Consider the following 24,655-nt stretch of genomic DNA (forward strand, 5'->3'; position numbering starts at 1 on the left):
CCATTTATAAAGGTGGTGATATTTGCTTGACACACTGCATATTTTGAGAGATGTTAAAAAATAATCACCTTTCCCAATCTACACATTATAATGCAAGGGATATAATCAAAGGGGAAGCAGCTTCAAACGGAAAAGAAATCAAAACCCAGTCTGTCACTTTTGACTCTTGCTGGCACTCCCCTCTCTAAATTACTGGTTTCAGCCTCATTGTACTCTCTCAGATGGAGTTTTGAAGTAGGAACCAAGGATCTCTCTAAAGAAACCCTTCTGAAAGCACCCAGAAATGGCAGCTGTGACTTTTAAGCAAGACTCCATGTCTGAGCTTCTGCCTGTCTCCACAAATCTTAGGCCCTGTGTAAAAAAAGTATCCCCGATCCTGCTGCAAAACTGCCTTGGAGTAGAGATACACCACACTTCAGAGAGGCAAAGTCACTCAGCTGATGGACAAAAGGGAAGCTATGTGTGCTGGACTCAGCTCCGGGACCCACACCAGTTCCCTACACTGCCCAGTGAATGGGAAAGAGGAACCCCTCCACTGGGACCACTGGGAAGATCTGGGACCTGAGGCAGAATGCGAGGACGTCTGTCTAGGAACCGACGCATTTCTAACTGAAGGACTACACGGCAGCTCTTGTAATAGCAAGTGGTAGGGCCTTTGTCTGGAGTTTCATCTGTGAGAGAACAGCAAACCAGTAGTAGCAGCTCATGGTAGCAACACAAAGATTCATCTCTTCAGCTCCTTGAGCCAAAAGACAACCCGTACCACCCCGTTCCAAGCTGCAAGTGTATTTGTTCTTTTGTGAATGAGAAGAATGGTGACATCCATGGAGGCAACAAGGCTGCTCTGTTCCTACTTCCACCCACCCAGAGGGACAATCGTCTGTCCGCTTGCTTGTGAACACCACCACAGAAATCACTAACAAATGTTACATTAATTAACATAATGCTTGTGAAAGGTGCTGAATGGAGTGCTCCAGAGAGGAGAAGGCACTGTATGCACACCATGCCTACGGAGGGCAAACCCCCGCGGCCTCACTGAGAATGCCAGGCTGGAGGGAACGGGACCATTCAAGCTATACCGTCTCGGGGGGCCTTCATGGGAACTAACGGTAGCTCCGTCTCTACAAAAACCACAGATAAAGCCAGTAACAGCCTGTTCTAGTCTGGGGAAAATCAGCTGAATAGATTGTCTCATTCACCTCTGTTCCTCGTCTCTTACCCTGACTTGTTCCTGATGCCTGCTAGCTCATGTGTTCATTAATACGACCTACAGCAAGACTTTTAAAGACAAAATGCATTGCTAAAGGCTCATCGGGAGGGTTAAGTGTGTTCACGGGACCAGATGGGGAATACTTTGGAAGGCACATGTCAATGTCAAAAACCAAAGAAACTAACAATTAAAAAAGCCTGCCCTGCTACTGCAGCTCTGGTGCAGCCAGCCCCGGGGACCCGCCAGCCGACAGAGGAGGGAAAGCCGTCTCTGAACACACCAAGCAACGGGCAGGCGAGAAGAGCTGGCACTGCAGCCTGGGGCTCCTTTGATCCCAGTGCAGAGATTTGTATCAGCTGAAGATGAGCCCACGGACTACGGCCAAGAAGCAACAGACACGTGGTCCCAATCACAAGCTGAATGAGGATGATAAAGGGTGAAGAGCTCCTTTCTCCAGCTACTAGGGAACCTGAAAGGAACAGATGGGGCCCCTTGGCACATGCACAAGCTTCACCCGCTTGCACGCCCCACCACCCAGCTCTCCTTCAGAGTCCCAGCAAGCCAGCACAGAGGAAAAATGCGAACACACCAGCTTTCTTCTCAAAATACAGTTTAAAGGGAGGCCATGAGGGCTGATCAAAGGTGGAGAATATCTATGCTACCACCTGCCAGACATGCAAAGGCTAATTAAGGCTTGAAAAGCACTGCAAAGCACCAAGCAGGAACTAAGTATAACTGTGGTTACAATCACAATTGCTGCCGCATCTGTGAACTTCCTTTTAGCTACCCATTATCTGCAAATCAAACCCACCAATTTAGGCAGAAACAGGCCAATCCAACATACCAGCTTCAGGTACACAACAGAAACCTCACGTTTGATCTTTAATAAGAGTTTACGTCTGACTTGCTGAAGCTTTCACAAGCCACCAATTCCACCTGCGAAATTCAACTGAAGCCAACCCAAGCCAACCTGCATGGGCTCAGGTTTACAGCCAAGGCTTGCCTGGGAATAACAGGGGACTGCCACAAGTCATGTTAGGCTATAATGTTGGTCCGGGCATTGCTCACACAGCACAGCTGAGCACCCGCATTAGAAAGGGCCCAGAGGACAGAACTGCAGTTTTCAAGAAGATGAGCTACTGAACAAAAGACAGAGTCTTAACACCAAAGAATTGTCTTTTATCTGCACATTGTGACATTATCCCAGGTTTCGTTCTCCTTCAGTCTCTGTGAGAGTCACACAGAAAAGAAGACAGTCACATCAGAAAAAGCCACAACTTTTCATACGGCTTCTTGCAGCCAAGGTCAAAACCTTCAGCTTGAAGAAGCCTCCGCTTCCACCCTCTGCATCCTGCAGCCAGACAATAGCAAGCTAAACTGCAGAGTACCGGGTGGATTTCTCTTCACAGCAACTACCTGACTGAGGTGTGAGCAGGGACTGAAGGAAAGGCCAAAAATAAAGGAAGGGAAAGAGGGACAGAGCGAGTCTGTGAAGAAAAAAACGAAAAACAAAGAGACCGTAAAGCACTTGCAAGAGCATCCAGGACATTTTCAGTGCGTTCCCTTGCAACCAGAAAACAGATTGTGGTTTTCATTGTGCTCAGAAAATAGTTTGCCTTTCCCTGTTCTGCTCCTGCTATATCAGTTCAAACTGTTAAAATGTTGCCCATAACTGAGGCAACCTATCAGCTTTCCGGGCCTTGGAGTTTGAGCCTCATGCTACCTTTTCAGCCTATCCAGCTGCCAACCAAATAAAGCCCCAGCGAATTCCCTCCCATGGGAAAAGGGGCTGCGGTCTGGCAGGCTGCTCTAACAAGGCATCGGTGACTCACCGACATGAGAAGAGACAATGGTTAGGCAACAGAGTGACTCACTGCTAACAAAGCATGTTTCATTTACCTTCATCCTACCTCAGAGGGTTTCTATGAAGCAGAATAGCATGCCCAGAGAGAAGGGGCCCTTCGTATAGCAGTTTCCATTTCAGGACCTTTCTCCAGAATCTCAAACACTCTCAAACGCTCTCCATAGTAGCTCACGCAGGTGAATCAAGACCTCTTTCTTCCTTCCTTCCAGCTTTTCCAGCTCCATCCTTACAAAGCCTGACTGGCTCTCCTACCTAATGGATATCACCAGGCTCCAGGAAGGAATTTTGCTGAATATTCAATACGTCCTTGGAGTGAGGTATTTAGGGGCTGGGAATCTACTTGTTCAAGTTCCTTTGCCGTCAGACTTAGCACGCAGACCCACACCTGCTTCTCCCAATGGCTAAACAAGTGTCCTAACCCCAGGACACATATTCAGCCACTGAGCTATGGAGCTCAGCAAATGTTTGATTTTCTAGGCAAAGTGGAACAGCTGTGATGGGAGGGACAGAGAGAGTCGCCTTCCCTCACTCCCCTCTTCCCAAAATAGACAATTTGGAATATCACAGTCCAGATAAGAGACTTGAAGGGCTCCCAGCTGCAAGTCTGTCCCCTGAGAGTCTTTAAAAAAGCTCTAAAAGTGATGCCTCAGAAAATGTGTAGCTAAGAGTGGGGTCTTTAATAGTCTTCTTCCTCAGGAAGGAGAAATAGCTTATAACTCCCAGAGCCACTCGGTGTCTGGGGATCCGGTAAGCACGATGGCTGGCAGGTGTCTGATCCCATGTATTGCTGCCCTGCTGCAAAGCCAAAATGGCTCATATATCACATATAACGAGGCAGACTCCCTGTCTCAACTCTAACCAATTTGGCTAAGTGCAAGGAATAATGATGAATTTAATGTGTGCCTAGATGCTCTGCCTTTGCAATGCTGGGAAAGGGGAAAGGATCCCCAAGGAGTAGGGGACAGAAGCATCCTTACCAGCTTTTCAATACTACCTTTCTCATGTTAATGTTTAGCTTGACTGAAATAGTTGTCTTCTGTGCCACCTTAGAGAGCCAGGTATCCCTGTTGTCACCATTACACCGCTGTTATGAACTGTCTGGCAGGCACAGGGATGGAAGCCCAAACTAACCTCACCAACACACACATTTGGTAGGCAGTGCCAAGGCACCAGAGCCAGTAAAGAAGTTAAGAAATATCATCTCAAATGTCAGGGAGCCTAGACTCAGGGGGCCTGGCCCAGCCACCTGGCCAACGATCCTTTATGAAGTTTCTCAGTGAACAGAAATTGGATCTTTCATTTTCAACAAAGCCATTTAAAAAAATCTGTACAGTAATTCATTGTGCCAATGCTTAAAAGGAACAGCGCAAGTCATTAGGAAGCTATCATACTTAATCTTGCATATAGCAGGACTGTTTAAATGCTACAGAACAAAGAGTTTCAAATAGCTTTTTGCTAACTTTAATAACCAAGTTTACAAGTGAAAAGCAAGAGCAAAAGGGGGAGGAATTTAGATCAGAGCAATGTAAACCTAGATCAAAAATGAAAGGTCTTGACTCCCACTGTTCTTATGTCAAATCATATTTGTCAAAACAAAAATTAGTGCTGAAATCTTGTTTGGAATAAAAATTAGGATGCAGTTTCTACAAAACATGATGAACTTGTTAACTGTTCAGGCACACAAGACTCCAGTCATTACTGGTTATTTATCTTCACCTCTTGGGTGCTGCAGGTTGCAAAGGGCAAAACAAGAACTGAAAACACTAAGATCCCTTCTTATGGTTATGCTGGTATCGAAGGCTTCAAAAGATTGAACTGGCTTTGATTAAAATCAGTGCCTTGTTAAAACAGGAGTTTTGGGAAAAAAACCCCGAGTTCCATTTTTTTCTTCTTTTTGGTTCTTTTTCTCATTGATGCTGCTTGGAGACCAGACTGAACTTTTGACATTTATCTAGAGATTTGTGCAAGTAGTCTGGGAGCTGAAATCACGTCACCAGACAGCTTCCGGGTGGTGGCACATTGCAGAATTCTTGGGGAGATATTCACAGCGGCTTTCACACAGCTCAAGATTATCTTGGCAACAAAGTAAACTGTGAAGATTACTGCACAGTTTCTTGAAAAATCTTCTCTGCAATGAAGATTACGCTGTTCTCCTTGCAGAGTGCTCTGGGTCAGGCAGAATGGGTGGCTGGGAGCCAGAAACTCCCGAGTTACAATCTGGATTTAGACCAAGGCTCCCTATCTACTCTGGGCCTCAGTTTCTTCTGCCAGCAAAAGAGCAGGAGGCTTTTACCTCAAAATTTATAAAGAAAAAGTTTAAATAAACATAATATGCTGGTTAGAGGGAAAAAATATTTAAAAATCCATACTTGGAGAAAATGATACCATGTATTGACCACAGTTTTAGCCTGTTCTACACAGTGCCAGTTACAGCAACACAAGAGACAAGAGTCAATAGACAGTGAGGCACAGGCTATCCCTCTGACACTAAGCAGTCCCTTGTGTACTGGTCTGTTCCCTATTCAACTGCTCTCCCGTCATCTCCGTTGATCACGTCAGCTTATCCACAACCATCCGACCTGACATTTCTGTCTCTGTCCTTCCTAAGGACCTCGCATTAGCCATTCATCTTCCCCCTAGAATGGCAGCACTGGCCACATGAAAACACTCCCATCATTCCAGTTTTTAATTTTTCCTATCATAGTGGCCATCCAGCACAGAAACCTTCCCTCAGATGTCACTACTGGAAGGTACAATCTAATTCCAGAGGAGATTCTCAGGAGGTAGGAAGACAGTCCCCACATCTGCTCACAGTACCAGTAGGATCCAGTCAGTTGTCAGTGATTCCTGGGACAGCACTGGTGCTATTCATTCAGCTGACATAAATTAAACAGGAGAGCCAAATAAAACTAGCACATCGGTTACAGACCTTTCCAGGAAGAATGGAATTTCTCAATTAACTCTTCATAATCATCTCATTAAAACCCAGTCTTATAACTACCTATAAATGGTACCTACCTGCCCATCCCGGGTTATGAGGTGATGCTACATACTGCAGATGAAGCCTGCAGTACCACCACCAACAGACCTGAATTGAAGCCTTGCCACTGTGTCTTATTTATTGAGGCTTTTGTCTGTGAACCTGATAGCTGTAACACAGTGTAACTTTATTCCCTTTATTTAAGGTAAACTAAACAAATTACATCTGAGCAACAAGGTAGCAGTAGGGAGAGATAAAGGGGACAAAAAAGTAGCCCAAGAATTAGAAAAGATTTATTTCTTTTCTTATCAGCACATTCTCCTGCAGACTGAAAAAAAAAGTCCATTTGCTTTTGAGCAACCTCATTTTTCTTTGCTTTCCAAACAAAGCACTGCACCCATACTTCAGGGACCTCGGCAAAAAGAGCTTCATATCCAAGGTCATTTTCCTGTCTTCCTCGTATTCATCTTCCTCACTCTCCTTCTCCAGGTATTCTTTAAGAGATTGTGCCCCAATACTCTCAAATCCATGCACGCTCCTCAAATACATAGAGCAGGAGGTGACTATACCAAAGAGCAGAACTGATCTTACAGAGTCCTTGTACCCCAACAGCCCACACGCAGCTGTGCTGAGCAACGTGCTGTGAGCAACTGTCTCCTCCACCGCCCTGGCCAACCTCAGCTGTGAGCAGTGATGGGTGATGAGCATCCAGGGCAGCATGGTGGCACCGCCGAGAAGGCCAGTTCGATTCAGCCTCTCCCTGGTGACTGCCACGCGGCAGTGGGGCAGTACTGCCGCAGCAACAGCAGAAATAGGGGTGTCCACTCCAAGCGCCCCACATCCCAACAAACCAGCCTCTGTGACCCCAGGACACAAACCACTCTTGATTTCAGTTTGCGCTGATGTGCCAGGCATGATCTGCTCCACTTCATGATTCCGGACAGATTTAGCTGGGGTAGCCGATACAGCAACCCCCCTGCTCACTAGGCGACTGGTTGGCTCCTAACCTCTCCAGCCACCAAGAATCTCACCCTGGAGATACTAACTTTCTTGCAATTCCCTAAGAAATACTTAGTGGATCCACCAGAAATCCGTGCATTTTACCAGACACAGGCTGTCACTACAGACAAGGCAGAGGTGACTGCCACCCTGCAGAGTTCACATCCAAATCAACTCAAAAACTAGTCCTATGCACTGTAGAGTGGATAACGTCACACTTGCCCCAGCTGAGGAAAGGTCAAAGCACTGATCATTCCCTGAAAAGACGCTTAAAAACAGGAGAGCAGCTAATCCTGGAGCATGTAGCTTAAAAGAGACAAAGTCTACAGCACGTCCGACTGTGCAAAGAGACTGAAAGGTGACAACACCCCGAAGAAACCATCTGCCAAATGAGGCTGACCCACCTTCCCTCTGAAGGCAGGAAACTCTGAAGACTGGCATGACAAAGATCAGTCCAAACATCTGGCCCACAAGATAGCTCAGTCTGGCTTTTATTGTCAACAAGAGCCGATATTCTGAGTTCACAGGAAGCGATAATGAATCACAACTCCACCTGCACTGCACAATGGGTGTTAGCATATGTGCTGCACAGTTTCTAGGTAAAATCTGGCATCAAACACAGAGAAGCATCGTGAAGTGTTGGCTTTTAGGTTGCTATGATCAGATTTAATACAGAATGTGCTCCAGCTGGGGAAGAAATAGCTTTTTTTGGATTACAAACCACTCATGTTTTTTCAAATATCAATTTCCCCCACAGAATTAAGTCCATCATTCAAACTGAACCATCAGTGGGAGCTCCCCTCTGAACAAGTGATGGGTGAAGGGGAAAGAGGGAGAGGGAGAAAAAGAGAGCTCATGCTCATTTAGGAAGTTTAATGTGGAAAAGCAGACCATGTCTGGAGGATACCAAGCTGGTGGCAGCAGGTTAGCAATATTCTTATCATGCACTTAAAAAAGTGTTCAGCATGAAAATGAATCACTTGTCACAGTAACAGCCCTTCATACAGTTACTTCCTTCAGTGGAAGGGAGAGAAGATACATGCTAAGCACCTATTGCCAACTGATTCTAAAGCATTTAATACTTGGCATCAGCTCCCCCAGTTTAATCCTCTTTTCCCCAGTTTCTCCAACCATCTTTCAGCATTCAGTGATCCTCCAACAACAGGCACTGTCCCAATCACTGCATGACTCCGAACCTCCCAGAGCTCAAATCAAAATGCTCCTATTTAAAAGTGTCATAGAGGAGGAAGTGGTTTGACTGAGCCTCTCAGGAACACAATCCTCAGCACAGGAGATACCGCAAATCCACTCTCCACGTGTATCCAATCCTTTTCCCATGATACACAGATTCTATTGCAGACTGACTATGTCTGCTATGGAGAGCTCCGTGGAAAATTGGAAGTAGCAATAGTTCAAATGCTCCTTTGGGAAAGAGGTTTTCTCCTTTGTTTGGGCAACAACGTTCAGACGCCTGTGAAGCAGCAGTGATTATTTCTGGCAAAGACAGGCAATTTGACAAGTGAGGAGTAATTCTGGTTAGAACAGTTCAAGAAGGTTAAGAGGAAGTGAACAGCAGCAACAGTGGTAGGGCAAAACATTCCTGGTCTTGGTGTCTGAAATTAATTTTAGACTGGTTAAAAGCAATCCGATTACATACTCTTTATTGCTTCTTCACATACCTCCTTGAAGGCTTGCATCATCTAATGTGAGGGGTCCCAACAGGCCTATTAGACACACACATCCTATCTAGACCTATTATCCGTAGTCTTCAGCTAACGAGCAGACACTGCTAATTCATCTTAGAATTCAAAGAAGAGACACTATGCTATAATAATCAGGAAGAAGGTTTCCTTTTATCTTCCAAACACACTTCCCAAAAAGTGGCTGTGGCAGATGTATTATGACAGCACACGGGAGAGATGCAGCTTGTAACTCTAGACTGCATTTTTCCCTCCACAGATAAGATTCGTTCTGGAAGGGCTTTGTGGAACAGACAGTGCATTCTAGTTTGGGAGATAAAAACTGCCCATCCCTGAAGCAGTTATATCTACAGTCAAGGCAAGCAAACATCACCTCCCATGGTGTATTAACAGAAATGACCTGAGCCTTGCACAAGCCCCATTGTGAGAATGGAATTTGGAGATACAGGAATGAAAAAGCCCTTTGCTTCAAAAATAAAGTTCATAGGATTAATTTTGTTCAGCATGCAACTGAAGGGAAGGTGTGGGCCTGGACACTTGTTACCAGCCCAGACACTTCTAAGTGCTCAAGTTACTGCACATGAGTTGAGCTACAGTCACTAATAGTCATTGGGAAAGAATCTAACTACATTTTATTTGTGAATGCAGTGGGTCAGGAGAATGCAAATGGTCTGTTATCAGGGCTCAGCCGATTAGCCGGAACACATTAAGCCTGTGTAACTCGATGGCTCAGAACCATCTGTCCATGTTCTTCCTTTCCTCTCCTGTATAGCTGAATTCACAGCAGCAAGACCCCAAGCCGAAAGACTGCAAATGCTCTCTGGTATCTTGCCTGACAAGATTAGATTTCAAAATAATCTTGTCAAATTGGGAAAATGGTCCAAAATAACCAGGATGCAATCCAGTGAGGACACAGAGTATTTCATCCTCAGGGAAGAGCTATGAACTACAAAGTATAAGGACCAAATGATTAGGCAGCACCCTGCAGAAAAGGATATTGGGGCCACAGCAGATCACAATTTCAACTCAACAAGATTGTCATGTTGCTATAAGGAGCAAACCCTTCCGCAGGATGGTTAACTAGCATGTGCTGCATGCAAGACACAGAAGGGCTCTTGCTCTCCACTCAGCACTGGTAAAGTCTCAGCCAGGACAGAGTCCACTTCAAGAAACATTCAGCTCATCTCGAGTGTCCAGAGGGGAGCAACAGCAACGACAGCACCACAGAACGTGACCTACAATTAAAGCTAGAAGGAGCTGGGATTGTACAGCCTCGAGGGGAGAAGACTGAAGGGAGCTTGGCAACAGTTTTCAAAGACACAGAGAGATGCTGCAAAGAATAAGAAAGTAAATCATTCTCGATATCCATGGGGAGAGGCCAAGAAGTCACAGCTTAACTTTCAGCAGGAGAGCAAGGTCAGACACCAGTACAAGCTTTAAAACTGTAAGGCACTGGAGCAGAATGCCTGCGGTGACTTTCCAACATGGGGTAGCTTAGGCATGGCCTAAGAAGGAAAGGACTAAGTGACCTCTCACCGTTTCTTTTTCTTTCTGCGATTACTCAGTAAGATGAATGGGAATTGCAGGTTTCCGAAAAGCCTCATGAAGATGCCCGTTGGATGCGGCAAAGCAACACTGGGAAGGAAGTGCTACGTAAAATGTTTTTCGATGGCTCAATTCCCTGCAAACCCCCAAAGCTACCTTAGTGACAGAGTACATCACAGTTACAATTTTGGATGTACACAGAAGTCAGGAAATTAAAAATGCTGGTTCCCACAGCAACCAGGATGCAGCCTGCCAAGATAGAAGGAATGTTCTAGCCTAGTCAAAAGGTGTTAATTTTAATGCCTGAAGGCAACTTTCACTTCCAGATGCCTGAAGGGGCTTCAGCAAAGTCAATGAAAGCTCTATGCTCTCCTGTAAGGGAAAAACTTAATCTTCAGTTTCCTCATTCCTGAATTATTGGCTCTTGCCTGCAGAACACAAAACAGATTTGAGGCTGGAAATTAAGATGTGCGAGACAGACAAGTCATGGCTGCTGTGAAGACCGTCACCTAAAATTCTGTGATCTTGGAGCAAGCTACACTTTAACGTGAACATTGTATTTGCCTAATTTGTGCCTTCCCATCCTCCAACTTCATTGAAGAAATGATATCCCTATATAATCATGTATTCAAACAAAAGCACTGTGGCTAGAAATAGAAATAACTTAGGTGTTCTTAATTGCATGTTTGTATCAGAGCAAGCATATTCTGAGTATACTGAAATTAGTATGGAAACAAACTCTGCCTTAGAACTTTCTCTTGAAACACCTTAATTTTCCTGAACCATTTTTTTTCCCTCTTTTCTGTTGGGAACTGTGTAAGTATGTAAGGGTGCAGTAGAGTTTGAGAATAAAACATCACAAGAAGGATGAACAATTTTAGTAAAGCCACAAAAAAAATCCTCCATGTTTTTCATACTGATGCCTCAAGCAAAGGCTAGGGAATTTTCTTGAACTTCCAAAAAATTCTCTCTAGAGCCAAGAACAATCCTGAGAGGCTAAAAGAGAGGTTTTTTTTTTTTTTTTTTTAACAAGTATAAAGGTCTTCAAATGAAAAATGCCTACCACAATACTATGAACACACAGATTCAACACTGGAAACAGTGACAAATCTGAAAGTTGATGTCCTATGGGATGATATTAAATCTACTGATTAAGTGGGGCAAGAGACTTCTCTCATCCCCAAAGTCACCATAGATGAAGAAAATATAGGAAACAAGTACCTGGAGAAATTACAGAAAGGGAAATTCTGTAGCAGGAGCCATCCTAAATGGGATCTCCTGAAGGCAAACAGAAAAGTCAAAATCTATCACTAATCCAGATGAATATCCAATGAGATACATAATGAAGGTGGCAAGAAACTTCAGCAACAGCACTAAAAAGATATGATAAAGCAGTTGAGCTCTAAATGTAAAAATCTAACACAGCAAAGTCAGTTCTGAACCTGCTTAATCTCTTCAGAAGTTTCAAGAGTGGAATAGGAGTGAATTAAAAACAAAGAGGATAAACGGGCTTTCTGCTCCACAATTTAGAGTTACCCCTCTCTGAATAAATAAGGAAAAGCTAAATGCAGGGGATAAAGATAAAACCAGAAGTCTCAAGATACCTCCAACAAAAAGGCATAACTAGAAATATACTTCTAAAATAGTCTTAACTTGCTCTGCTTCCTTAGATAGTTTCTGGTAGTGCATGTCTGCAGGTGGCTTTGTGTCAGCAGCACAAATTACATAAAGCATCTCATTGCGAATGGTGGCTAGCAGATAAATTGCCCTTAACATTTCTGAAAGATACATTCTGACCAATAGCAGGGGTATCTGTGTTGTCAGGTGCTTCTAATTCGATACTCAACTCTATTATCCATGTTATAATCAAGTCAGCACAGAGGGGTGCTAGTAAGATACTTGGAGTTAATGCTGGATGTTAGTTCAAGCCAGCTGGAAGTGCCAAACCTTCACTCAGCCTTTGCTGTGGAGTTGCCACCAACGCCTCTGTAAGCTAGAGAGGAATCAGTGAGTGGTCCAACTACACCCACTCTCACTTGGCTGCCTTTTAATCACACTCTCAATATCTGTGAAGATTAGACAATTATTTCTGCATAATTAGTGTCTGGAATGAGGCACAAACAACATCCATAAAGGGGCCATTTTTCTTTAAAGAATGCTTAAATACAAGTTTATTGTATTTTAAAATATACCCTCCAAAGCTGGAAAAAAGTTTTCTTTTTTTTTTTTTTTTTTTTTTTAAAAACAACCCAAAACACTAGTTACAGCCTTCATCATTCCCCTGTCTACATTGTAACAGGGCTCCTAAAGCATAGCTTGCTTCTTCCACACTAGTATATATGTTCTGCTCCTTAGTGCTTCTCAACATCTCAAAGAGAGGTCCCAAAGAATACTCTTTAATCATAACATCTCAACAGTATTTTCCCTCTTTTTAGGTTATCATTTGCTACTTTAATGGCTATTTCTCTAATTTTCTTTTTGTCTCTTTCTCCCCTATTTTGCTGTGCAAAGCAGTTCCAACAAATCCCAAGACACTCTCCTACTTTTAGGCCTCATTAAACTCAAAACTCTGTTCAGGGTCAATGGAAAGTTCACAAAACTCATGGGAAAGCCTGCGATGATTAATGGTTTTACACTGAGATAATGTGAAGTTTGCCTGGTTTCCTGCTAAAGGCAGGCCCAGACCAAACCCTTGCTGTCCAGTCTTTGCAGCTGTCCTATCTAAGGGCTGAACTGAGACTGGAGATACAAACATAGAGAGATACTGGAATGTGCATCTGGACTTTGCATCTTGGGCCAAGGCTGTCCTCTATTGAATTTTCTGAGTTTACTTTTATCTGAGATGTAAATCTCAGCTGAGGGGAGATGAACCCATTTGATTCAAATCAAATGTTTTCAAGAATCACTGTCACAGTGCAGCTGGTCAGGCCTGGTTCAGCCCCAGAGTAAGGGCTTTGGTAGCAAAGGGATTTGAAGAAGGACACTATGCATGACATTAGCAGTTTTTTCCTCTTTGAACTATTTAAATGATTATTTCAAGTTGACAAGTTACCACCTGTCAGCTGAGCCACTGTAATAAGCTTAAATCTCTGTGTGAGATTTAGGGTTCAGTGCAGCCCTGATGTTCAAGCTGAGGCTTAAAACAGCACATTTGAAGGAAGCCACCATTCTCAGCTGGACCAAGGTGAGAGCAGAGCAGGAACAGATCTCCTCTGGTATTAATGACATCCTTGGTGTCTGGAAGGAGCAATCTTTGGCAGGTGGAAGGCAGAAAAAAACACAACAGGGATAAATGTCAGTTCTAACATGAATCACACAACCAGTCTCCAGCAACTTTGATATTTGGAGGATACCCTGATTCACTACTTCACGTTGACAGGAAATATATTTGTTGCTACAGATTTCAGCGGCAGCAAAAGCCAACATCAACTCAGAATGCCCTTCTATAAAATAACATTCAACTGAGTAATACATTACTGGAAAAAAAAAAAAGAAAAAAGAGAAGGAAGAAAAAGGATGCCAGGGAACAACAGTGTTCCAAGAGGAACAGAAATATCTTCATTACAACTGCAGGGGTGGGGGGGTGGAGGGTGTATATTTTTCTCTTTAAAAAACCCATGAAGCAATCTGTGTCATGTCACATGCAACAGGCAGCAGGAATAATTCAGCATGCAAATTCAGAGAACTATTATTATTATTATTATTTTAATCACCTAAAAGGACACTCCAGGGTTTTCTAATTTTGTGATCACAGTGAAAGAGACACATAGGTAGAATGAAAACTGCACCAAGTGGTTGCACAACTGGAGGTTACCAATTCTCTTCTGGTAGCTAGAATGCTGCTACATTAACGTTTTCATCCAATTACCTTTTCCAAGTTAAATATTCATACATCAGCTCCTGTTGCTCCTAATCGAGGTGGGCACATTTCCTGCTTGCTTCATGGTTTCCTAGCTAAATCACTGATGACGAAGGAAGCAATTATTTGGAAAATGTTTGGCTCAATGGGCAAGACTGGATGGTTGAAGGGACTAATTCTGGATGCAAAAGACTCTGTGTCCCAAGTGAACCTAGCATCTGAGCTGGTGGTAAAAGAGCACTCCAGCACACTTCACAAGTTCATGTAAAAAGAGCTTCGTGGCATAAGTCCAGCAGAGGGACATATCTAATAAAAAACCCCATCAGAACCGGTATTATCTGGCAACTGCAGAACAGTCAAGGATTAAACAGGCTCTCAATGCTGAGTTCAAATCTCCACCTAGATCAGGCATTGGGCAGGTCACAGTGCAGTGAGAAGGTCTGGTACCAACTGTATAACATTTGTTAGGGAGGGAAGAACTGAAGGATTCTGAATCCCAGCACAATCAGCTGGGTACTTTTCTAGAGGCCTCTCTCTATATATATCCACATGACTGCTACTTCTTTTCTTCCCCAGCCTCTTCAATCCCTTTTTAACTTGGAGAGCCAAAATAGCCCTATTTCCAAGCAACAGAGACCAATGACCTCCTGTCTTCAAAACAAACTGTCAGGACAGTTCAGGCCAAAGTCCGAGCTGTGTACACAAACAGAGCTTAAGCAGCCACTGATTTTCCAAGAATTGTTACTCAGTCCGCGCAGACAGCCCGCTGTACTCTGTCACCAAGTAGTCAAACGTCCAGTGATAGGGAGTGCCGTCCTCGAGGATGGACTCTAAATGCCTTACATCTTTTAGGCTCAGCTGCTGTCAGATCTTTGCTATCCAGTTCTGGTGACCTGGCTGTGTCCTAGATGTGACAGTTGTCACACAGATTCACATCAGAGACTCTTACAGAGCCTCACAAAGATGTACAAATTCAGCAGTGCTGATAGAAGCAATGGCTCTGACAAGACAATGCATAATGTTGGGTGTGATTTCAAGTGGGGAGAGAGAAAAAAAGGGGTAAACCTAGTTAAGGATTGTGATTTTTACACTAAAATTAATACACCAGTGTGCAGTTAGGTGGTGAAAAACGACTAACACAATGAGGTTCCATATTTACTTGCTGTCACCGATTTCAAAGCAAATTGGCTCAGGTTATAAGTCAAAAAAGGATTCTTCTGCTGCCAGCACTGCACACTTCATGAGATATCTGAAAATCAGGCTTCTCACCTTATCATTGTTGAAAGACTCTGCAATCAAAATGTAACTGACAATTCAGCTGATGCATGAGCAGAAATAGATGCCAGCTCACTCTCCCATAGCTAGAGAAACTCCGTAAAGCTAACAGGATTTTAAAAACATTTTGTCAGAAAAATAAGTGGCTATGACAGACCCAGGGAGCGGGCAGAATAATAATTCAGCTATCTAATGCTGGATATCACAGTGACAGGTGCATTTCAAGCACTACGCTACATAATACGGTTGCCCTCTCCAGAAGCCTCACTCCAAGGAATTCAACATGCCTTACAAACATCAATTAATGTAATGCTCACCAAAGACAGGAATGCTGAGATGCTGGGGTAAGAAGGGTTAAAATAACTAGATCAGCACTTAGAATAAAATGCCTGCCAATCTTTAGTCTTCACCCTTAACTGCAAACCCAACCTTTGGCTCAGCCATGCCATTGTCCTTAGATATCACTCCTAAACAAACATGTTTGGGGCCCAGTTCTAACAGTGGCCAGGCACCCTGCAGGTCCTTCTCAAGTCAGCTGAAGCTTGGAGAGAAGTTCTGCAAATAATTATGAAAACTCTGCACTTGTACCAGACAATCACGCGGGAATCTCATGGTACAGGTTTTACTCCAACAGAGATCATTCTTCCACCTTAGTAGTGGGCTTTGCCCATTCTCATTGCATGCATTTACAGGGAAATCAGCACACATCTGAAATGGCTGCGAGTTCTAAACATCATTTATCCCACCACAATGCATGGAAGATGGATGTTCAGCACGGCATATCTTATCACAGGCATTACCGAGGAACCAATAATCTTTATGAAAGAACCATAGCTAATGGGTTTGAGGAAAGGGCTTTTGCGTTGCAATGATTATAAATGACAGCAATCAGAAGACTTTTATACAAATAAGCTGTGTCCAGAACACTGGAAAAATCTTAATGCAATTGATGCTCTCAGGGTATGATTTGGAGAGCATCTGTTAAAAGTAGGAATGCAAGACCAAGTGACCAGCGTGGACCAAAGCCAAAGTGATGTACAACACTGCCTTCCAGTGCATGTAGCGGGCCAGCTGCTGCATTGGTTAGTGGGCAAGTCTGGTTTCTGGGTATGAAGTATGTAAATTGTACAGATATTCTCCCAGATGTGAGATGCCACCTTCCAAAGCAGAGCAGGAAGGAGATTCTCCCAGATGTGAGATGCCACCTTCCAAAGCAGAGCAGGAAGGAGATTAACTAGTGCGGAGGTGCAACAGGAGTTTTTCTGCCTGTGATTCTCCTGCCATCAGGGTGGATGCAGGGAAGGATGCTAGCTCACGGCTGTTCTGTTGTAACAGAAGCAGAATGCTACAAAGGAGCAGACGGTGAATGTTTATTTTGTATTTCTACTTTGATAAGAAAGAATATTTGATAAAGAGGAGCTCCCCCACTTCCCTCAGGGTAAGGCTGCTAAACTGAAGGTTAGGCTACAAGTGAGCATCACATCCACAACAGGAAAATGTATCACCTTTCAAGAACTTGATTGCTTCTCATTCACACAAACATATTTGAAAATAGCCCCAAAGAGGTTCCTTCCCTCCCACATGGAAGCAGCTGCAGAGAAATCTCAGCTTAATATTGACACCTTCAGCCTGAAGAATACCAGATTTGCCTACATTACATCTGTAGTTTAGAACAAAAAGATGCATTATGCAGCAGGATGTGGAACAGGCAACAATGAGGAAGGGGAACATGACCCTATCTTAATTTCTAAATGCCTCTGAAGACAAGAGGAATAGAGGGCTACAGCAACGGATTGACTAATGCTTCACTTCTTTGCTGGCCACAGTCAGAAGCAGGGGGAAAAGCCTATTAAGAGGCTGAAATGCACCATGTAGCTTCTCTTCTGCAATTGTCTGCAAATCCTTGTGCTCCAAAGTATTTTCCTTGAGAGTGCTCACAGACACATTACAAACAAGCGAAAGTACTGCCAGTTGTTTTAGCATGATAAATGCATTTAAAAGCTTTCAATATTTTTGTCTGTTTACAGGCACGGTCCTTGAGGAATTTTGACAAGCTTGCCAGAATGGAAAAGTTGCAAAACACTTAACTAAATGCTGCAGTTAATGCAAATTCTCAAGTAAGAAACCTGGATATTCTTGGGATGGAGAGAGAGGAAGGCAGAAGGACAAACCCAAATCGCCACTCCTGACAGAGTCAGACAGGGCAAGAGCAGTGGCTGGTCACACGCAGCCTGGGCTAGTGCAGGGCATGCTTCCCAAACTGCTCTCTCCAGGCACCCCAGCGATCAGGAATGCAGCTTCCATGCAACTTACAGTTCAGCACAACCAGAGGTGAGTTAACTCTCCTAGGACTCCTGCAAGAACTAAAGAGACAAGCACCTCACCCTGGGCAATAAAAGGACTCGATGGCAGTGCCACAAGTAGAACACAGGTTTTTCCCAGCGCTGTGATTAAACTACAAGCCAGCCCTTCCTTTGCCATCTCCCTCAGGGCCAGCTGCTTTTGCAGTCCAGAGGCCAAACAGGGCTGCTCTGCAAGGGTCTGGCCATCCTAGAAGAAGGCTATTTCCAGCAGGGGTAGAAACTCTTCCAAACCTCCACTCTCACATACATCTCTGCTCCCCAAAGCTAGTAAGGCTTCCCTAGCAGGCTACAGTCAGTCTCCACACACAGCACATCTGTGGTCTTAAAGATCACACCCACGTCATGCACCTGATGTAGGGAAGGACTGGGACATCTACAGAATGCAAGAACAGGAATGGGAGCATTTCTTCAGACTGTATCAGTCCAATCCCTTTGGATTTCCCCTATATTTTCCCCTGAGGAAATACAGCTTGCAGATAATTTGCTCACTAAAGAACTCTCCTTCCACCCTAATCTGGGAGATAACGTCTGTGAAGCAAAGTCCAACTGAAAGAAGCCAAGAGACCTCTGTACAGCCAGTCTTCGTCCAAGGATGGGTGGGAAGGGGCTGCTAAAGCAGATTCTGCTGGCCTTCCCCCATGCCCTGCACCTTCTCACCATGGTACAACCTGTGCTGAGAAGGCCAGGCTAGGGCAGAGTGAGCAGGAAATGCTCTGAATGCAAATGAGGAACAAGACAATTTATATTCCACAGAGTCAACAAGTATCTCACCAGAACAAGCAGGGGAATAGCACTGAAATTATGCAAGTGGCTCACACAAAAAAGGTAATCTGCTAAAGAGTAAAATTATACAAACCAGTAAGCACACAGTATAAAGAGCCTTTAATATTGATTCACGCATTCAATATTTCATGGAATTCACATCTTGCTCAACAGTGGAGCAATGAGAGAGAAAATGCTCACTTTGGTGAGATCCTGACACGTACAAGCTTAGACAAACAGCAGCAGCATCAGGTTTGGACTGACTTCATGTTTTAATAAAGACACTGGTTGGGTTTAGCATTGTTTTCAGACAAGTTTGGTGCTAGATCTGTACACAAAGGTGACACAGGCTGCGAATTTTAAAGATGTCTATAGGAATGAGATTCCAAGCAAAGGGATACAGGTAAGTAACTCCTAGAAGTTGTGCTGAAAGTCTCACTTCACAAAAATGAAAAGAGAAAAGAGATGAAAGCTGTTGCAGACACTTTTCTGCATTGCAGAGAAAGCACCTGACATGAACATCTGATCTTAAAAATGCAATAAACTTGCACTGATATCGATGCAGAACTCACCAAACATGTTACCGATGTGGCCATTCTTCGTTAGCGGTCGCAGTTCATTTTTTCCTAGTGCATATTGTTTGTAGTTATCCCAAGCAAATTTCATCATCTGTGAAAAGAAAAATTGAATTAAAGTACTTAACAGAACTAAAAGTTTTCTGAACTTCAGCTCTGGGAAGGGATGGGAGCATTCCAGTTACCACTGAACCTGGCAACCAGTGGCCCATTAGTTACAAAAAACAGTCTGCACTGAACACAAACAAACATTCCTTCAGGCTGCACTCAGCACTTTGCTACAGAGTCTCCAACCTGCTACTTCTGCTGCAGAATTTGGGACTGGCACATTTCCGAAGTACAACAGTATCCAACATACTGTGCACATACTTTTCCTTTAATCCTGGGCTATGCAAACTGAGTGAGAATTTTGGAAAGACACTTCCATCTCTGAATTCCTGACCTTATTTGAGGAATTACCGGTATGTCAGAATGCTAATTAAAATGGGATAAAAATAAGGGTTAAAGCCAATATATCCCGAGGTATAGGGCTCTTACCTTCTGAATTTTCCTATTTTTATGATGCCAACATTGAAACTCTATCAAAGTGCAAAATCACACCCCCCAACTGCCCACCTGGCAGTACATACAACCTTGGAAAAACAGCACCTCAGAGGTACACAATGCACTCAATACTGCAGTGACTAATGAGGGGGATCTTTGTTTAAGGACTTCACAAACTTTCTTTCTATTAATTAACAGAATACTTTTATAATGAGGAAGGGGGAGAACCATGACATTTTGATATCTTCCTATCAAAACTCAACAGGGGTGGTAACAGTGCTTTCTTAAGAGAGAGTCCTGCAGATGGGCTGGGTGATTTCTAAGAAATCTCTTCCAACTCAAACAATTCCTCCTGGGATATTTAGACATCCCCCCACCCCCTGGGTCAGCACATTAACCTCTCCCTGAGGACTGCAAGGCAGCGGGTTTGTGCAAGTTCCAACACGCACACACCAGCACAGCTTTTTCTGTCCTCCTGCCCCTTTGGCTCTAGCTGGTAGGAAAAATTAAACTGACAAGTATCCTCTCTTCAGCCAGGAAAGACTAGGACTTGTCATCTCCTACAGAGTACCTTAAATAAAGCTTCCTTTTATAAATCCACGTAGCCTGGCTCTGAGCAGTTTCAGTCGCAGCATCTCAGTGACCTGTACGTTCTTTGACATGCTCCTTGGAAAAAAGTCAGATAGCAAAGGGGAAGGAGGTGGTTTTAAGAGAATCAACAGTATTCTCCACTGCTGCTCAACAAAGATAAAATTCTTCTAAAATGCTTCACTCAAACAAGAAATTTGAGAGAAAATGACAGTTTAAAACAAATCATTTGTCCACCAGAGTGCTTCTGCCTAGCGCCTGCAGTAGCATTTACTGCTCTATTTCAGAACCAGAATATGCAGGTTACTTTGGTCTGAAATTCTTACTATCATTTCAGTTCTTACTTTTGCCCTTCCCTCCTTTGCTGTGCGTTTCACAAACTCCACATAGCAAGCCTCTGGCAGTATCCTCCTTAATTAGCACACACACACAAAAAGCCACATCACCGGGTTTTTTTTATTTTTTAAACATCCAGCTTCCAAAGTAAAGTTTCACAAGGCTGGTCATACGGACAAGGATAAACATTTGCTGAACTGATTGATAACATTCAGACTCCAACAGCACCAGAAGAAGGAATGTTGGACAAACAAAGCCAACTGGGGTTTTAAAACCTCAGTGTGGGATGAATTAGTCACTAGAGCTCAGTGCTCTGAGGAAACTAAATAATGACCAGGAGGGGGAAGAACCTTCCCTGAAACTCACTCAAACATGTCCCAGTCTTATGACTGGGGCGTTCATTTCATTTTCTCCGAGTCTCCGGGATTTCTCAGTGGCAGCATTATTCTAAATGAGAAGTTCTCATTCTTCACTAATGGGATAGGACAGACCTTTAAGGACTTCTAGACTCTCTCTCTGGTGGCACCAGGCAAATGCTCTCATGTCTCAGGGCTTGAACCTGAAGCCTACCACAGGAAAGACGGTATTTCCACACGTGGAGACAGCTCTCCCGCAACAACAGGGCTTGTGTACCAGAAAGGAAAGAGCTGGGCAATCTATTCAGTTCATTGCTCTTCTAAATCTGAACTGAGGAAGGAGGACCCACCCTTCTGGCACATAAGGCAGCCTGCACATAGGGAGGATATGGAAGTGACTCTACTTTGTTGCATAAAACTCGTAACATTGTAATTCTGCATCAGCCTAATTTTAAGCTGACTATGAAATTTAAAGTTATTTCCTTCCCTCAACATTAACCCTCCATTCCAGAAGGTCAAACCCTTCTTCCTCAAAGTACACAAGAAACCCAAGCACTTCTGCCACTCCGGCACAGAGAGCTTGACAGGCTCCAGAGCTGGCTAACGCCTCCATAACAGGCAAGAAAACTACCCCGGGTTTCCCTTCAACAGCTGCTTCGGTTCTACAGGGGTAATCTCCTCCTCTCCTTCTGTCTTCCTGCACAAGGAGAGACTACGTGAGGCCTGCTAACAGAAACCCCAAAGTGACTCACTTCACACAGGACTCCCAAGTGCTATTTGAATAAATAAATTTATTCTTCATTTGCCTATTCAACCATTTTGAAGTTGCATTTGTCATGGTGTTACAAGAAGTTCCACCACAAAATGATTTCTGGGGTAGCTGTGCTGGCTGCAGTGTCTCAAACTTTCCTCCTCTGTTATGTTCTGAGCTGATAATCAGCCAAACAGGGATGGATGAGATTGGATATGCTGCCTAGACATACTCAAGGGTTGTCAGTTTTCCTTCATGTGAACAAAATTTCACTCACTGCTTTTAAATCCTGTATATTTGGGAAGTAAGATGCATGACGTGGTACCCTTTCATTTTCCAACATCAAGCTTCTCTCTCTCTAATGATGGGCCCAGACCCAGCGCCTGGAAAAGTTTAAAAGCCAAAAACATTTGCACCATTCTACCCATCTTGGCTTTCAGCAGCTGTCTTTCCAATCCAAATTTAGCACTACATCTTTCAAACCACGAAAGAGATTAATCAAGTTTCTAAGAGTGGGGATTCCACATTTATATACCGCACAGAGGACTGAGATCTAGCTCTTGGGAGTTTTATGTGGTAGAGGCTGCAAACGCTAGGCTGAAATCGAAGGGGATGGAGCCGAGATGTGCAAAATGGAAATCAGCACTGTGAGAAGTTTAAAACTGCTTTCTGATGAAGTGCCAAGGTTAGAAGTGAATATTTTATGCCACTCTAGCCATGACAGATCGCAATACGTCAGCACTAAAATTATGCCATTTTAGATGTGAAAAATGACAACAGAACCACTAAAATTATGCAAATAGATCCATAATTTTAGATTTTGTTCTTACAGATGTGCTGCCTGCCATCTAATGGACAATTATCAATTTGGCCCTGAAATTCTAATCACCCTGTCTTTCAGCTGATTTATAGCACAGATTTCCAATTTTGCAATTGAGTTTGTCAGATTGTGCCTTCTTTTCCACGGTCTGTAAGCCACCTTATTTCTCTGAGACAGTTTCAGTTATCCAATTAGAGTATTCAAATTGATGACATATTAAGGTAACTAAACTGAATTCTGAAAACCTGCACTATCCCTATCATCATTCTCATTGTTTAGGCCTCTACTTTTTCTTGTGCTTTTCTCACTCCAAATCCAAAAGAGACTCTACTTTCCACCCCACGTGTATCCCATATGGGCAGCTGCCTGCACCCACGCAGCGCCAGGTGCCGAGTGCAAAGTCCTGCACCGAGCTGTTTGCACACTCAGGGTCTCAGTCTACAGCTTTTCAGGTTAACACCACTGCAGTATTTGGATCACACAAAAACACTGCAGAAGGAGGCGGGTTAGAACTGCTCTCAGTGCATTTTTTATTTAAGGTATGAAAATACCTTTATTTAGAAGTCAGCTTTAAAAATACTCTCTCTTAAAGCACTGTGCCAAAAAGCAAGTGATTGTGTCCCTTCAAATGCTGCAGCAGGATATGACACAAGTGTTTAATATTTTCACTGACACCCCAAACTTCTCCATCTGCTAAGCCTAACAAAGATACGACGGCACCTACAACATTACCACAGATTTGCCCAGTCTCTCATTTCTGTTTGCAAATCTTGACTCACTCATTCTCTGAGAAGAGTGGTGTCAGGTCACCACTGCTCCTTGGTCTGGCGAGGCTTTTATGATGCTAGCCCAGGATTATGTAACACAGGAGCTACTGAACAGTTGGGATTTACAGTTCCAGCCCATACGTACCACAGTTCTCATCTTCAGAGGTGCCACAACTCCACTGATTTTCAGTGAACTTGAGGTTATGAAGAATCAGACTCCAGTGGAAAGATAGTGGGGAAGAACTGGGACCAAAAAAAGGCATTTAGCTAGTTCTGTGATCCAGATAATGGAGAAACAGGGCTCAAGATAAAAACTTGACAAAGGAAGAATTTTACTATAAGATATGCACATCTGATGTTCTTTAATATATGTAATAACTAAGCTACTGAAAACCCATGGTTTAATGTATTGCAAAAAGCAGAGATCGGGGAAGAAGGCGGGGGGAGGGGACAAAAAACACCCCACGCTATCACTCCACTTATGTTACCAAGGATGATTTCAAAATGCAGAAACTATTTGCTTAGTTTTATCCATCTACACTGGGATAATTAGTAAATGCTTAAAAGATGAAATCTAAATATACTAACCAATCAACCCCTTTCAAAAACTTCCAAGAACATTATACAAAGCCATTATCTTTACAAGATAACCACTTTTGTGGCTGTGCAGCCTTCTTTCTTCAACTCCCCTGCAAATATTTAACTATCAAGCTATCTAAGAAACTCCCCACCTCAAATTACCAGAGTGACTTCTCTTCCCTTCTCTGCAGTTGGGGCAAATAGGTGGATGAAGATTAGCAGTCCTATCAGTTTCACAAACAGGACCTGCTCTTTCCCCTCTCTAACCTTCTTGATACCCCAAAATAGCCCTGTTCCAGTTCAGGTTTTTTTACCCGCAATATAATGCCATATATTTTCCCCATCTGTGTGAAAAATAATTTGCCAGATGACAAGATTGAGGGGAAAAGAGCAACCGACTGTCAGTTTTGCAGCCAGAAGAAAAAGTCTGCCCGAATACATCAGGATAAGCCATTTATACTTTGGCATAACGGTTGGGGTTTTTTTTTTTCTAATCAGAATTTCATACACTTGTATAAATCAGGACTGACTGCAAGAAAGATAATAAACAGTACCAGTGTTTGTTATCTGTTGCTGTTTTTACTAATATTACACAGAGACATAAATATCCATACAAACCCCATGGCAAAATGTTTTAAAGGTTAGACTCAGGTTGAAAATCTTTAATATAAAGCTGAGCAACTTCTCAAATTCCTTCTTTGGAATAGTGTCCTGAGAAATGGTTTTACATAGTAGCAAAATCATAATAAAAAAAAGCTAAGTGTTAACCCAGCTGATTGAAAG

The 24,655-nt window shown here is 43.4% G+C and overlaps 1 protein-coding gene across 2 annotated transcripts in view; it reads right to left on the reverse strand.

The window, feature by feature from the left end:
- Positions 1–24,655, reverse strand: part of MAN1C1 (mannosidase alpha class 1C member 1) — a 65,779-nt gene that overhangs the window by 23,774 nt on the left and 17,350 nt on the right. For both annotated transcript variants that reach the window (XM_064525070.1, XM_064525071.1), the window contains exon 3: positions 19,130–19,226. In XM_064525070.1, the coding sequence (XP_064381140.1) occupies positions 19,130–19,226 (97 nt within the window). The remainder of the gene's footprint in view (positions 1–19,129; positions 19,227–24,655) is intronic.

This window comes from Dromaius novaehollandiae, chromosome 23, assembly GCF_036370855.1.
Source record: "Dromaius novaehollandiae isolate bDroNov1 chromosome 23, bDroNov1.hap1, whole genome shotgun sequence".
NCBI classification, from domain to species: Eukaryota; Metazoa; Chordata; class Aves; order Casuariiformes; family Dromaiidae; genus Dromaius; species Dromaius novaehollandiae.